Source organism: Coloeus monedula (assembly GCF_965178545.1).
Source record: "Coloeus monedula genome assembly, chromosome: 12".
Classification (NCBI taxonomy): domain Eukaryota; kingdom Metazoa; phylum Chordata; class Aves; order Passeriformes; family Corvidae; genus Coloeus; species Coloeus monedula.
In genome coordinates, this window is record NC_138792.1 from 2257847 (window position 1) to 2273302 (window position 15456).

At 57.5% G+C, this 15456-nt stretch overlaps 1 protein-coding gene across 1 annotated transcript; it reads left to right on the forward strand.

Annotated features, from left to right (window-relative positions):
• Positions 1–14051: 14051 nt before the first annotated feature.
• On the forward strand, positions 14052–15095 carry LOC309577509 (G-protein coupled receptor 12-like; the record flags this gene model as incomplete). The annotated part of the gene is made up of 1 exon (XM_082289607.1): positions 14052–15095. One exon carries the CDS (start codon positions 14052–14054, stop codon positions 15093–15095), a length of 1044 nt encoding a protein of 347 aa, XP_082145733.1.
• Positions 15096–15456: the final 361 nt, after the last annotated feature.

A 15456-nucleotide genomic window follows, 5' to 3' on the forward strand; every position in this document is an offset into this window, starting at 1 on the left:
CCTGCCGCCCTCCCACTGCTGCTGTTCCTCCATCCCTCCGCACCCCCTGGAGCTCTGCTGCTGCCTTTCCCTGGGATTTCTCCCCCCTCTTCCCCCCGTGTTGGACTCCCTAAGACTCTGTTGCAAATATCGTCTGCCTGACCTGGAATAGAGACATTTAAAAGCAAAAACAGGAGCCTGTGCTTGGAGCTGTTGAGGTTCACTGCAGGACAGGTCTTCATTTCTGTGTGGTTCACTGCAGTTCACCTTTGCACAGGGAAAATGGGATCAGTGTCTGCTCCCACGGGTAGGAATTTATGGGAACATAATGCAGTAGGAGGAGGGGAGATTGGAAAATGGCAGATCCTCTGTACAACCACGTTGTAAATCCCAAATGCTGTCTGGTCCTTGTCCTGCTGGGTCACACCTTAGCAATAAATGAATTTTACTCACTGGAGCTAATTTTAACTCCACTGAACGTGAGTTGGGCTTGCAGGAAGAGCGTTCCCCAGAAAGAACTTCACTGGGAGAAAACAGCCAAAGTCAGAAGGGCTGAAAGCAAAGTGCTCCGAGTGCCAGCAGGGCAGGACTGCTGCTGGGATTTGGGAGCTGGGTTTGTCACTGCAGCTCTTCTCCAGAACCTGCCCTGGAGTGAGGGTGGAGACCATCCCATGGTTGTTATTTCTTTACGAAATAATATTTTGCCTCAAATTCCAGGGATCCTGCAGTGTTTGTGGAGAGGCTGTGCCCTCAGGTCTGCAGCACAGAGGTGCTTTCTGACCTGCTGGGGGTGCTCAGCATGTTCTGGTTACCAGCAGGGGCTTTTAAAGTCCCAGTGCCAGCTCGGTTTAGGAGATATTTAAAACAAATCCCGTTTGATTGGTACAAGAAAGAAAATAGACTGACAAAGGCCCCTGAGACAAGTCAGACCTTCCCATTGTGGCATTTAGCAAAAGGAAACAATCCCTGAAACGTGATTAATTCCCAACATGTAAAGTCCTGCTGGCGTTTGCTTTCGCTGCACTAATGAACCTCGGGGCTGCTTCTGCCCTGCTTCCCTCCCGCTCCTGCAAACCCAGGCTTGGCTACGGAATTTGTGTGGTCCCCAGAGCAGAATCCGGGTGGGATGAGATGTCTGGGAGTGAGAGCTCAGGGCAGGGAAGGTTAGAAACGAAGCAGTGCCAGGGTCATGCTGTCCTTGTGTTCTGCAGGCAGAACTGCAGAGGAAATGGTTTGATCCTTTAGACATCATTTGCGTCAGAATTAATGGCCTCAAAGTGACACAGGGGCAGTTTAGATGGGATATTGGGAGGGAATTGTTCCCTGGGAGGGTGGGCAGGCCCTGGCACAGGGTGCCCAGAGCAGCTGGGGCTGCCCCTGGATCCCTGGCAGTGCCCAAGGCCAGGCTGGACATTGGGGCTGGGAGCAGCCTGGGACAGTGGGAGGTGTCCCTGCCCCTGTCCCTGTCCCTGCCCATGGCAGGGGATGGACTGGGATGATCCTTAAAGTCCCTTCCAATCCCTTCCCTCCCTGATGGTGCTTGTAGGGATCTGCTGGAGTGTGGGAGATGTTTCTGCACCCAGCAGGAGAGAGCAAGCTGGGAAGGGAAGGATGAATTAATTGCACAGCAGCAGCAGCAGCCTGTTAAATATTTGAGTTGCTAATAATGAGCACATTTAGTGGCTGTCAGTTGTTTTAAAAGCTCCTAAATACAAATAACAAACACAAATACAAAGCACTGCAGTTGCTGCAACACTTCAGCTTGTAAAATCAATTGTAAAATCAATTAAAAATATTGAAATAGTCCCAGCTGGGTCTTCCCTGGTGGTTTCCAAGTCCCAGGCAGTGTGAAGGAAGGGCAGAAGGGCAAAGATAGGGGTGGAGAACTGTGTTTGGAGTCGGGAGCATCCCAGATCTACCAGAGTTCATTTTGTTTTCAAGGTGTTTTTTCTCTGGAGTGAGCTGCTTTAGCAGAACGTGTTGTGTGAGGGATGCTGAGGTGGAAAAGAGACATTTCCTTGGATTTAAGGCCTGGAATTAGAAGTGACAAGCCAAGAGCTGGACTGAGCCTGGGGCTGCTGCTGCCACCAGCCCGTGGGCAGGCTGAGGATGAAGCCAAATGCAGCTGAAGTTTGTGTGTCCATGAAGTAGCAGGTGGAGTTCAGCAGGAGCTGAGCGAGTTTGGTAGTGATTAAGTGCCCTAATTAACTCTCTATTAAGTGCTTTTGTTTCCTTCTCTGAGAAGCAGCCACAGCTACTCCAGCAAATCATTGCCAGGTGGAAAGCAGGGAAGTGCTGTGGAGGATGGGATGGGATGGGATGGGATGCCATGCCATGCCATGCCATGCCATGCCATGCCATGCCATGCCCCAAAGGAAGGGGAATCCCATCTGTCAGTGCTGCTGTGCAGGACCAGCTGTGTCCAGAGGCACTTGGGACCACAGGGTTGGTGTCTTGGAGATCTTTGTGGGATAGACCCCAGTCACAGCCAGCAGGGAATCTCACACTGATGACAACACAGATTTCAGACCTTCTGGGACCTCCTTGTCTGGAGTCCTTTGCGTCCCACACAATCTGGGTCTGTTGGTCCTTTCTGATGATTTGAAGTGCCCTGGATACTTTGGAAGCATCAGCTGCACAGCAGTGTCCTTGCAGGTTATGGGGAATCTGTGGCAGGGGGGAAGCTCCATCTCTGCATCCCAGAGAGTCCCTGGATGGTGAAACCCGTGTAGGTCCAACCCTTCCCCATCACTGGGACAAGCTGAGGTGAAACACCCCAGTGCCAAAAGATTGCTCCATCAGGGACTGCTCCAGGTCCCTTTGCTCACACCCTCAGCTCCTCCTCAGCAAATTTCCAGGGAATTGCACGAGGCAGCACGTGGGGGTGATGAGGAAAAAGGGTTATTCTTGGCCATCCTTCCCGAGTCCTCTTTTTTGTGTGTGTGTTTTTCTTTTTTTTTTTTTTTTTTTTTTTTGAACGTTAAACTGTTCATTTTCAGATTTTGAGTCACAATATTTCTCCAAGCGAAAGGCCACGAGTCTGGAAAAAATCCAGTTTATTCCTTCAGAATTCTCTGCCATCATTTCAGCACGAAAGAGCCAAAGCAGAGCTGGGACCTGCTGCTGATGGGGATGGAGGGACTGCCCCGACACCTCCGGGGTGCTGAGGGTGCTCATCTCCTTCCAGAGCCTCCTGCCAGGTGCTTGGGGTGTCCCCTGGAATGTGGGGACAGATGTGGGTTGGTGAGGATCAGGAAGGGGCATCAAGGGATGTCTGAAGCCACCAGACATAGCAAAATGGAATTATTTTCATTAACTCACCCCTGGGGAGTAGTAAAGTAAAAACATGAAGGGAAATTTTACCCCTTTTTTCCCCTGGTTTCTCATGGATGGTATAAAACTGAACCCAAACCCAGGTTTAAATGGTTGGGGCCTCTCAGTTTCTTGAACCTCAGACCCAGCAGAAAAGCCCAGCTTTGGTTTTGTTAGTCTCCCATTCCTCCCCCAGCGGGATGAGGGTGCTGGATTTGGGAAAACCAATTTCTCCACGCCAGTCTGAGCCGAGTGCTCCGCGAGCAATGACTCGGGGACAGGAGGATTCCCGGGAGAGCTGGCAGCCGCGTTATCTTCTAAAAATATCTCCAACAAAAGCTCAAACTGCTCCGAAATAACGCAGGGAAGGAGCGGGATGCGATCCCGGGCTGCGGCTGCGGGTCAGAGCCGCGGGGCTGGAATTGGAGCTCATCGCCCGTCCTTGGAGCGGCGGCGGCGGCACAGAGGTGCCAAACCCCGGGATAAACGGGCTGTGCTGGGACGGAGCGGCAGCAGGAGCATCCTCTGTGCAGCGGGGAGCGGTGGGAAAACGGGAAAGGAAAAACAAGAGCCGGGGTGATTTTTGTGCGGTCGCATCTTGGCGATCCCATCTCCTGGCCGTGGTTCCCAGTATCCCGTGCTGGGTGGAGCCGTGGGTGGCTGGGAGGTGTCTCCCTCATCCCTCCTCGGGCGCTGCCGAGGCGTCTTCTGCTCCCTGAGGCTGCGAAGTGGCTCCTGGAGTTAGAAAATATTCCCTGTCCCCTACACCTTCCCCGGGCGCGTTTAATCGTTCGCCTGTTAGTCACATTCCCAAGAAAAGCAAACGCTGCGGGATGCTGAGTGACAGCTTCTGGAGAACTGGCGCTAATTTTATCTCAGCACTGGAAAAAAAAACCACCCAGGGCTGGTGGGAAGGAAAAAAACCCAGGGCTGGGAGGAAGCCGGCTCTGCTCCGAGCGTTCCTGGGAGCGGCTGGGATGCCCCAAAACCAAGGAGCGGCCGCTCTGCGGACCCACAGACCCCTCCTCCATCTCTCCACTGCTGATTATCGTCAGAGAATCATCATGGGATGGTTTGGAGTGGGAGGGATCTTAAAAATCGTCTCGTTCCAGGAGCAGGGACACCTTTCCCTATCCCAGGTGGCTCCAAGCCCCATCCAATCACTTCCATGGATGGCGAGCCGTCTTGCCTTGGGTTTCACCACATCCATTTCCACCCTCATTTTCCTCCAGGCCTGCTGGCAGCTGTTTAGGGAGGTCTCTCTTCCCCTTGAGCACCTTTGATGGATTTGCTGCTCTCCGCCTTGGCAGCCAACTCTCCCTGATTTGGCTCCATCAGCTCCGCTGTGCTCAGCACTGCTCCAGGGGCATCTCCTCTCCCTCAGGTGCTGGGAGAAGCTGGACTTCTTCTTTTTCCCATTTCCCTCACTTCAGCACGACTTGGGGCTCTCTCAGAAGCCGTGCAGAGCCAGGAGCAGCGGGTAGAAGGTCGGGCTGGCTGAGGAGTTTTCCAGAGGCTCTTGTGGTGCATTAACTCTCTTTTATTTATCCTGCTGAGCTGGTTGCCCTGCTCAGACACAGCCCTGCTCCCCACCAGGGTTTTGTCCCTTGCCAGGGCACCCGTGGTAGCCAAAACAGCCTGATTTGGGGTCATTTCTCCCTCCTGGCTGGGCAGCAGAGCCAGGCACCAGCACCCACCCCACTGCAGGGCACAGGGAAGGTGAGGCCTTGGCGCTGGACTGTGCTGCTGTGGGTGCCGGGGTTATGACACCTTGAAAGGTTTTGAGGGTGAAAATACCGTACTTAGGGGGGGAAATACACCCCTGGATTTGCCTGGTCCGAGTGCAGCGACAGGGAGGAAGGAGCACGCAGGGACACCTTGGGGTGCCTCTGCTGGGGCTGCCCCACGGGCACAGGGATGGAATCCAGCCCATGGGGGATGCTCCAAACCCAAAACAGCCCCCGAGGGCTGAGCCAGGCTGCTGGGGGGGTTCTGGCCGTGCCCTGGGCTCGGGGACAGCTGTGACCCCACCTGCCCTGGGTGCTCTGCAAACCAACCCCGCTGCCTTCGCTTCCCTCCCCTTCCTCACCCACTAATTGAGCTGAGGCACTAATTAATGCCACAGCACCGGCTGGGCGCTGAGAGGATGCTCTGATCTCCCTGTTTCCCATTTAACAGAGTCAGGAAATGCCAACACCCTGTGCCTTGGGGTGAAATCCCTGATATTTCCCTAAATTTGCAGCGAGCCCGGGCTGGGGGTCCGGTCCCCACGCCCAGCACAGCTCCTGCAAGTGCCAGAGGACGCAGGGATGCTCCACAGAGAGCACAGGGCGCTCCCAAGGACCGGGATTTGGGCTCGGTTTATTTTTCCCAATATCCCAGGGATGTTTTTCCTGGATGGGGTTTTGTTTTCTTAAAAAGCCAAGCAGCTAAAAATAGCCGTGTGCTCGCTCGCCCGCGGTGTCCCGGCGTGAATCCGTGTGCGGAGCCGACCTTCAGCACGGCGGCTCCAGCAGCTCCCACCCCGGGAGCTGCCTCTTGTGCTGCGCTATTTAAAGAACCTCTCCTGCCTCTTGTGTGCCTCAAGAAACACCTGGTGGGGAAAACGGGATTTTTTTACCTTGCTGGAAGAGCCACCCGGCCTCAGATTATCCCAGGGCGGGTGATTTTGGGTCGGATTTAATTAAGCACGGGGCTGTAATAATTGCGTTGTGTGGCTATGGAGCATCCCCCCCTTCCCCAAGGTTGGGGTTGAGCACCTTGGGGTGCAGGAGGGCAGCGGGAGTTGCTCCGGGACTTGCTGTGTTACAGGTTTTCCTGGGACACACGGAGGGGATTCATGGAGCAGAGGTAATTCCAGTAATTCCCCCTCCACGGGCGTGGTGTTGCCAGCGTGAAGAACTCCCAAAATGCTTGTGCAGTTTGCCACGTTGGGTGTGGTGGGGCCATGGTGGCTTGGAGAGGATGGAGATGATGGCACAGAGCCTTTCCCAGGGCTGGCACTGTGGCATCAGAGCACCCAAACCCGTGCTCTGCTGTGATGCCCCCGCAGAGGTTTGGGTCTCTCCCAGTGGCATCTTCTTATTTTTCCCACCTTTTATTTTTCCCACCTTTTATTTTTCCCAGTGGGTTTGTGAAGGGGAGAAGATGCTCCTCTCTGAAACCCGGAGCTCACTGAGGAGCTCCTCAAACCCCGCTCGTGCGGGAGGGAACAAATAAATGCAAACCGCTCTGCAGAGCACAGCTGGAGGTTTCTTCCCTCGGGAGCAGGGAGCTGAACTTCGCCCGGGTACACAGAGCGGGAGCGCCGCGGTGGAACGGGGCCAATGAACAATGGCGAGGTAATTAGCGGGTCCCTAATGAAGAGCTGGGGGTGTCCCGGGGAAAGCAGCGTCTCTGCCGAGCACCACGCAGGGGCTGGGGGCTACCGAGGGTCTGCAGGGATGGAGCTGGCAGAATTCCCCCTCCACATCCAAGTGGGGATTCAGACTCCTCTGGGTCTGAATTGGGGAATAAATCGCCCAGGCAGGCACGGGAGAGGGGAAGGGGAAACGAGGGGTGCAGGGAGTGACAGAGCACCCCTGGGAGGTGCCTGACTGAGGGATGGGGGTGGCAAAATCCAGGGGGTAAAGGCTGGCGGTCACCGTGCCGGGAGGAGATGGGTCACGGTGACATTGGCGAGTGTCCTCGGTGACCCGGTGGCCTCATTTCCAAAGGTGACAACAGCCACAGCTCCCCCAGTCCGGCCCACATCTCACCTTTCCAAGCAGGGCAGCTGCTCCATTGCAGAGGGATGAGGCACTCCCGGGAGTGCTGTGATGCCCTGGGATACAGGGAAAAGCCTGGAGGAGGGATGGGGAGCTCTGCCACCCCAAAGCCCCTGGAGCTCCCAGTTCCCCGTGGTGCCCAAGGCCATCATCGAGCACAGCGCTCATCCAGACCCCTCCCTGGTCTTTTCCCAGCCCTGTGATGTCCCCACACTCCAGGATGTCCCATGCTCAGGGTCCCGCCTGGCCATCCCTGCAGCCCGGACACCGAACTGTGAAAGAGTTACAGCCAAGGGGGGTTTAGCCTGCAGTTGTTGCCTTTTCCCTTTGATCAGGGTAAGGGAGGGATCCTCTCCCCTCTGCTGCCATCCCTATAGCAACCAGCAGCCTCTTCCTGTTGAACAAGCGACTCATCAAACACCATTACGCTCCTATCAGGGACGCTGCCTGTGACTTCGAGCTCTGACAGGAGTGCTGACCTTTCAGGAGGGGAAAAAAAATTCGGAAAACCCCCAGGGCAATAGCTCAAATCTGATTGGGAAGGTGCAGTCCTGGGTCTCATCCTCCCCATCCATCCTGCTGCCTTCACCTCCCCCAAATCCTTCAAATTCGGCAGTTTTAAAGTGTTTGGAGGGTTTTCCCTTGTTACTGCTTTCCCCACTCCCTCTGCCAAGTGCCCTTTCTGCCATGAATTCATCCCTGGGGGTCTCAGGGGGAGGATGTTTCTCAGCCAGGCCACCTCCAGCATCGCTCAGGGGAGAGACCCAGCACAGCTCTGGGGTGAAATCCCTGGGCAGAGGGAATTCCTGAGGACCAGAGGACTTCCCTGCTTTAAACCCCAGCCTGGAGGATGGAGAAGGCAGATTCCCAGGATGTTCAGCAGCTCTCCACTCCGGCTGGGTGTTCACACGCCTGGAAACGTCTCTTTTATCCTGGAGGAGTCGCCAAGAACTGAAGGAGAAATTGCAATGCCCAGAGAGGGAAAAACCCTTCCACACCCCCAAAATCCAGGTGGGTGGAGCCCAGGCTGAAGGTTGGGATGTGACCACGTTGCTGCCAAGCCCCACTCATGGCTCTCTTTAACTCAAACAGATTTTTTTCCAAGCCAAGCACTTGCTTGATACAAATTATTTCACTCCCAACCAGCAGCTGTGAGCTTTTCTGGTGATGTCCTAACCCACCCCGCCTTGGAGAGCGGGGCTCTGGATCCAGGCACTGTGGTTCCCCAGCGTAATTCCCGGGAATGTGCCTGTGCTCAGGAGGGGACCCCGGCACCGTGACTCCACACAGAATCCTGTTTAAATGTCACAAGCCTAAGTTAAAATCAATAAATAGAGAGGACTGGCTGTGCTCGGGCGAGGGGGTGTCGAGCTGCCTTGTGCTCCACTTCAAAGCTGAGGACTTGTTCCCCGGGATTTCTGGAACCCAGCATCCTTCCTGCCCAGCGGGAAAGGAGCCGGGAAGGCTGGAGGTGCTTTCAGAGCTGCCACAGGGGGCTTTTCCCCGCGGGGTGGGTGGGCTGCCTCATGTTCCCCCTGTGCCAATCCCCCAGGAGGGATCACCAGGGGGTTTTGGGATTGAAATGGAGCAGCAGAGCCATCCCTGCCGGTACGCAGCGCCTGTGGATTCCCCTTGGTGCTGGTTTATCCTTGGCTCGGGGCAGCCAAGGGCTTTTCCACACAGACCCGGGACCATCCTGGTGCTCAGAGCTGCATCGCTGCTGTGGTTCCAGTTTGGTGCTCCTGAGCAGCTTGCTCCAAGCCTGGTTTTGGAAAACTCACACTGGTGGCAGCAGGTGGCAGGGACACAGCAGGGAGGGACGGCTGCCCAGCACTCAGCCAAAAAACCTCCGGATTTTCTATTTTTTTTTAAAGTATCTTTCCTATTTTTCCCCATCCAAACCCACGGAAAACCGTCCTTACCTCTGTGCCACATCAGGTAAATTGGGTTATCATTAATTATTGATTATCACACTCATATGCCTGAATATTTTGCCTCATATCCTGCATCCTGTCAGTGTTCCCTGTGTCTGGAGGAATGACAGTTCAGGGAAACACAGGCCCTCCTGATGAGGCACCCAGCCAGAGCAGCACATATGTCCTGGGAGAAGGAGCAAAACACGGTGCAAAAGTCCTTTATTTTGGGAAAAAACCTTCTTCTCAGAAGCCCTGCTCAGTGACATATGGTACCGCGGCGTGTGCCAGCAAAGGTGCTCCAAAACGTGTCCCTCTGGCTCAGGAAAGGACTTGGAGTGAAACCATTCCTGTGGGGATGATATCAGTGATGGAAGGAGGAAAAATCCTCCCCCTGGTTTCGCCTGAGTGTTTGTTCGCTGGGAATCAGGAGGAGAAGTCGGAGCGAGCCTTGGAATGGCACAGGGCTGCTCCTTCCCTCCTGGCACAGCCGGGCATTGTCCCCCGAAACGGGGCATGTTCCCTGGAGGTGTAACAGCAGCAGGGCAGTGAGACACGGTGTCCCCACTGTCCCCAGGCTGGATGACGCAGAGGGAGCTCATCTGGGGGCAGGAAGGTGTTCCCTGGTGCTGGAAGAGCCGAAGATCCACCCGTGGCTCTCCCAGAGGTAAAATCAGGGTTGCAGCAGTGCTGCTGCAGGGGGTGGCAAAGGTCACCCCTGCAAGCCAGGACCTGGAAGGGGCCCATTCCAGACCCCTGGAGAGAGGCTTTTCAGGCAAATCAGCTGTTTCTCCCCAGAGACTGATGGTTTTATCAGCCACACTCCTGCCTGCCACCCTCCAACTCCCCCGGTGCCTGGCTTTGGCATCAGCACCTCAACCACCCCAACTCACCACAGCTCTCTTCCCAGCAGGCTGGGATGCTGCAGCCGGAGCAGTGCTGGGAGAATTCCCACCTTTCCAGTGGCAGCAGAGAGAAAATGGCCTCATTTCCACGGAGAATTATGCAAAGCCTTTGAATGTAGGGCTTCACGCGCTCCCCAGCGGCGCGCGGCCCCCGACGGCCCCGTTTTGGGGAGGCTGGCAGGCTCCGAGCGCTTGTTTGCCACCCTGATTAGTCAGCACTGCTAATTATAGCTGTGCTTTTCCTTCTTGGAGCTCCTCAAGCACCGTTGGAGTAACAGGGAACAACGGAGGTGCTGGAATAAGGCCGGATGCGCTCACTGCGGAAAAGATGCCGGGGTAAATACGTGGGGGAACGTTCCAGCAGCGCGGCTTTGAGCCTGACTCGGGGGTCACAAGGCAGTGAGCTCATGGATTTGTCAGCTCAGCCACAGGATGCTCCCACAGGAGGGTGGGAAAAGCTTATGGGATGCCGGGAGGTGATGACATTTCCCCAAGGAAAAGATGTAAAGCCGATTTTAGCACTTCTGGAGGTAAAAATGACGGAGAATTGGAATTGTGGTTCTTCCTCTGTACCACCAGCGTGCCCTTAAACAGCAGCCCTTGTTCCAGCTTTGCTTCCCAGTGGGCCGGGCCTGCGACAGCCACGTCAATAATGATTGCCACCCAGGATTTAACTTGCCACCCACTTGTTTTATCCAAAAAAGCACAGATTCTAAGGCAGGATGTGCCTCAGGTCAAGCCCTGCTGTGGGCTGGGAGCACGCAGCATCCTCACAGGGCAGTGCCACAGGAAAACCTGTCTTGTTCAGCACCGAGCTTTCTCCCAAGGGTCAAAATCCGAGGAGGATGATGAGGAATGAAGGTGGGAGGCTTTCCCATGCTGAACAGCATTGCCAAGTGAGGCTGGTGGCCTCTTGCTCTGTAATTACAGCGTCTGGCTTGTGGCTTTGTATAGCTTGGGTCTTTGCTCCTCACTCTTAAGTCTGTAATTTAAATATAGATAAAGCATATCTGATACATTAATATTGTCAGAATGCTCTTGCAGCTACTCAGGGAGCTCAGAACATTAAATACAGCTTCAAGAAGTAGATCCTCAAGCATTGAAAACAGGGTGGGCAGTGGCTCGTCCTCTCATGTGCAACAGGGCAGCTCTGGGGACAGTGAGCCCTGGTTTAAAAGGGGCCAGACGTCATTTTTGTCACCAGAAAATCTCAGCATTCTTGGGGTACCCCAGCCGGTGCTTTGCCGATCTGCTGCACCCCTTTGCACAGGTGAAACCCCAAAAAACTCATTGGAGACATGTGGCTGCTTTTCCCTGGGCAGGAGGACCCCATCACTGGCTGAAATCCACTGGGATGTGTGTATGGAAAAGGGGCACTTCTGGATCCAAGAGGGGTAACATCTGCCAGGGACTGGTATCTGCTGCAGGAGGTAGGAAAAGCATCCTGGGATTGTGGCAAACTTGTGCTGGGATGTGGAGGGGAGGAACTGAAGGTGGGAAGGAAGGGACTGCTGTGGGAGTGCCAGGTGTTGGAGAGGGTCTCTGCAGGGAGAGTGCAGGAGGAGTGGGATGCTGGATGGAGCAGGACGTCCAAGGCAACTCCAGCGAGCCTGTGGGGTTTGGGATCAGCTGGGACCCTCTGGAGCGTGTGTGTCCGTGCAAGGGGCAGCTACAGGTGACCAGGGCCAGACTGGGGCCACTGGTGTGTGCTGCGTGTTCCCATCCTCGCTCAGCCTTGCTGCCGGCTAGACCTGGTGCCCGGGGGCTGCAGCCACCGGCTGGAGTCAGCAGGAACATCCCTGCTCAGCCCTGCAGCCGCTCGTGGCCCGTCCTGGGTGGGCTCTGACCCCACAGATCTCCGCGCACGGCCGGCGCATCCCCTCTGCCGCCACCGCTGCTTGCAGCGCCGCTCCCGCACCCCGCTCCTGCCAGGCAGAGCTCGTCGCCCGCCTCCCCTTTCCCCCGGCGGTGCGTAATTACCGGGAGCGGGAGCGAATTCATTCAGCTCCTCGCCCGGCTTTCCTCCGCCCCTTCTGATGCCGCTGCTGTCTCCCGGCTCACGGCGCTCGGTCACGCGCCCGGCGGCCCCAGGTAGATGACGATTCGAGTCCCCTGGGATGGGGCTTGGCCTGATCAGGAACCCAGATGCTCCAAACTGGGGCGGTTGGGTTCAGCCAAAACCGCTGGTATTCGCCTAAGTATCTCTGCACATCAGGAGCTGGAAATCCTTCCCAGCGCTGAGCTGGCGGCACCGCAAAGCTCCAGCCTGGAAGAGAAAGGGGGATGAAAGAGGGAAGCTGGAGTGTTACAAAACCAGTAGGGAAAAGGGGAGAAGGTGTAGGTGAAATCCTGTGGATCCAGGAGCTGAGCATCCCTGCCTTGATGATCCTGCTCCCAAGATGAATCACGGAGCCATTTACGGCTGGAAAAATAATCGTGTCTTTGGGATTTGTTCCTTTCCAGGCTGTTCCTTTCCCAAACAGTCGGGAAGGAAGCTCTGGGGACGGGTGGGTGCTGCTGTGAGGGGACAGACCCGCACACCCAGGGTCCTTGGTGGGCAGCCCACGCAAAGCTCCCAGGTGTTGATCCTCCTCACCCCAGCTTTTCGCTGGCTGGAGGGAAGCCCGTGTGGGGCGAAGGGTCTGGGGTGCGGCGTTTCCCTGTGGAGGGATGCCCCTGCCCCAGCCCCAGCTGCCGTGTCCTGGAGGCGCAGGGGGACCGGTGCCGCTGTCCTGGACATTGTCCTTGAGGAGAGCGGAGCCACACCGGATCACCGCCCTCCCTTCGCATCCCCGCGTCCCTCGGCACAAGCGGTAAAAATAAACCCTGCGAGGCGCCGGGGCCTGGCTGGTGCCCAAGCTGCATCCGCAGGACGCAGGTGCAGCGGGCCCGACCTTGGGGAGGTGCGTCGGGGTGGCGGCAGAGCTCATGAATGAACGATCGGCGGGGCGGGTGCGCGCACCCCCCGCGTGCCTGCGGGTGTGGATGGGGATGTGGAGCAGGGAGCCAGCCTTGTTGTTATTCTGATCACAGCGGCTCTGATTCACAGACTTGGATCATGAATATAAGTGAAGACTTTGACGTCAGAGTTGAGATTTATCAGCAGATCCAATGGGGCAGGAATATTAAGTGCAAGTCGATGCCAGCTCTCTGCCAACGCTATTAGCGATGCTCGCCGAGGAATGAGGCTTCGCACCAAGGGCTGGAAGGACCGGGAAGGAAAAAAATAAAAACGGGGTGGGGGGAGCAAGCTGATCCTCGAGCATTAAAACCAGGTAAAACAACAACCCCCGGCGTGGCGGCTGCATGCGGGAAGGGGCAATGGTGGCGGCGGGGGATGGCAGCGGGCTGCGGGCACAGCCCCCGACCTTCACACCTCGGCTGCCCACCCCGGGCGGGGGGATTTGCTCCGCCGAGCGGGGCAGGATGTTGGCGCCGGCTGGGAGCATCTTGCACCAGCCTTTTCCAAAGGAGGGAAAGGCAGGGAGGAAGGAGAAACTTAACGTAGGCTGTTCCTTGCCGCTGCCTTCTCCTTCCATCAGCGGCTCCGCATACAGGAGCTGGCCTATTAATAGTGTTTATTTTTACTCACTGCACGCAAAAAAGAAAAGGCTGCGGGAGGGGGGTGAGGGCTGAGGGCTTGCGCTATAAATAGGTAGCAAAGGTGGCCGTGCCCCGGGGAGGGGAGGAGGGGGCGGCCGGTTCTTCACCCGGTGCGCAGTGGCTGCGGACCCTGCATGGAGCCGAGCGCATGGAGGCGGCTGCGGGCAGCGGGGTGATGAGTTGTGCTCCCCTCGGGAGGAGCGGGAGATAGCGGCCAGGGGTGCGTGTGCGGCGGCGGGGACGGCGAACCGGGGGTGGGGGGGCTCGATCCCAAGGAAGCTGCAGTGGGGCTGGGGGGGGGGAGCGGGCGGGGATGCGGCGGGCGGGGGCGGCCGGGTGCGGGGCGCGGTGTCCCCGGGCGGGGGGCTCCGGAACGCCGTGTGGGGCTCGGGGCGGGGCGGGGGGCTCCGGAAGGCGGTGCAGGCTCGGTGAGGGTCTCCCCGAGCTCGGTCCGGCGCTGGGCGCGGGTCGAGGTGCGGGGCTCGGCGCGGGGCTCGGGGGCTCTCCGGGGGCTCGGGGTCCGTCCCCGCCGCGCCGCCCCTCACCGCCCCCTTCTCCTTCTCTCCCCAGCGATGCTGCACGGCCCCGCCGCCATGGGGGAGCCGTGGCCGCCGCAGCCGCAGCAGCAGCGGCTCCCGGGGCTCGGCAACGCCTCGGAGCCCCCCGCCTGGCCCTCGGCGGCGGCCGGACCGGGCACGGCGGCGCCGGGCGGCGGGGCCGCGGCCGCGGGGTCCGTGAGCCCCTGGGACATCGCGCTGTGCGCCACGGGCACGGCGGTGGCGGGGGAGAACGCGCTGGTGCTGGCCGTGCTGTTCTACACGCCGAGCCTGCGGGCGCCCATGTTCCTGCTGATCGGCAGCCTGGCGCTGGCCGACCTGCTGGCCGGGCTGGGGCTGGTGGCCAACTTCGCCGTGCGCTACCTGCTGCGGCCGCCCAGCGAGGCGGCGGAGCTGGCGGCGGCGGGGCTGCTGCTGGCCGCCTTCTCCGCCTCCGTCTGCAGCCTCCTGGCCATCACCGTGGACCGCTACCTGTCGCTGTACAACGCGCTCACCTACCACAGCGAGCGCACGCTGGGCTTCACCTGCGCCATGGTGCTGCTGATGTGGCTGCTGTGCCTGGGCGTGGGGCTGCTGCCCCTCCTGGGCTGGAACTGCCTGCGGGACCAGAGCGCCTGCAGCATCCTGCGGCCCGTCACCAAGGACAACGCGGCCGTGCTGGCCGTCACCTTCCTGCTCCTCTTCGCCCTCATGATGCAGCTCTACCTGCAGATCTGCAAGATCGCCTTCCGGCACGCCCAGCAGATCGCCGTGCAGCACCAGTTCATCGCCACGGCGCAGGCCACCTCCACCCGCAAAGGGCTCTCCACGCTGTCGCTCATCCTCGGCACCTTCGCGCTGTGCTGGATCCCCTTCGCCATCTACTCCCTGGTGGCCGATTCCAGCTACCCCGCGGTCTACACCTACTCGCTGGCGCTGCCCGCCACCTGCAACTCGCTCATCAACCCCATCATTTACGCCTTCAGAAACCCAGACATCCAGAAGTCGCTCTGGCTGGCCTGCTGCGGGTGCATCCCTTCCACGTTCTCCTCCAGACCAAGGACATCCAGCGACGTGTGAGAACTGAGCACGGAGCCGGAGGTGCTCGCTGGCTCTCCTCCTCCTTCTCTTTTTCCCCTCTGTCGTTATCGTTTCCTACCGGGAGGAGCCCCCCCGCCCCGGTCAGCACATCTCGTTCCATGGCAAGATGGCCAAAAAGAGGAGAAAAAAAAAAAAAAAAAAGAAAAAAAAAAAAGGGAAAGGGAAAAAGAAGGGGGAAAGAAAGAGAGAGATTAGAATGATAATGGTTTCCTTTACAAATGTTATTTTCTTACACATTTTATTTTTTATTTAAAAACACAAAACACCAAAAAAAAAAAAAAAAGAAAGAAAAAAAGAAAAAGAAAAGATAAAGGATCCTCGTAGGATGGCGTTTGTCTGC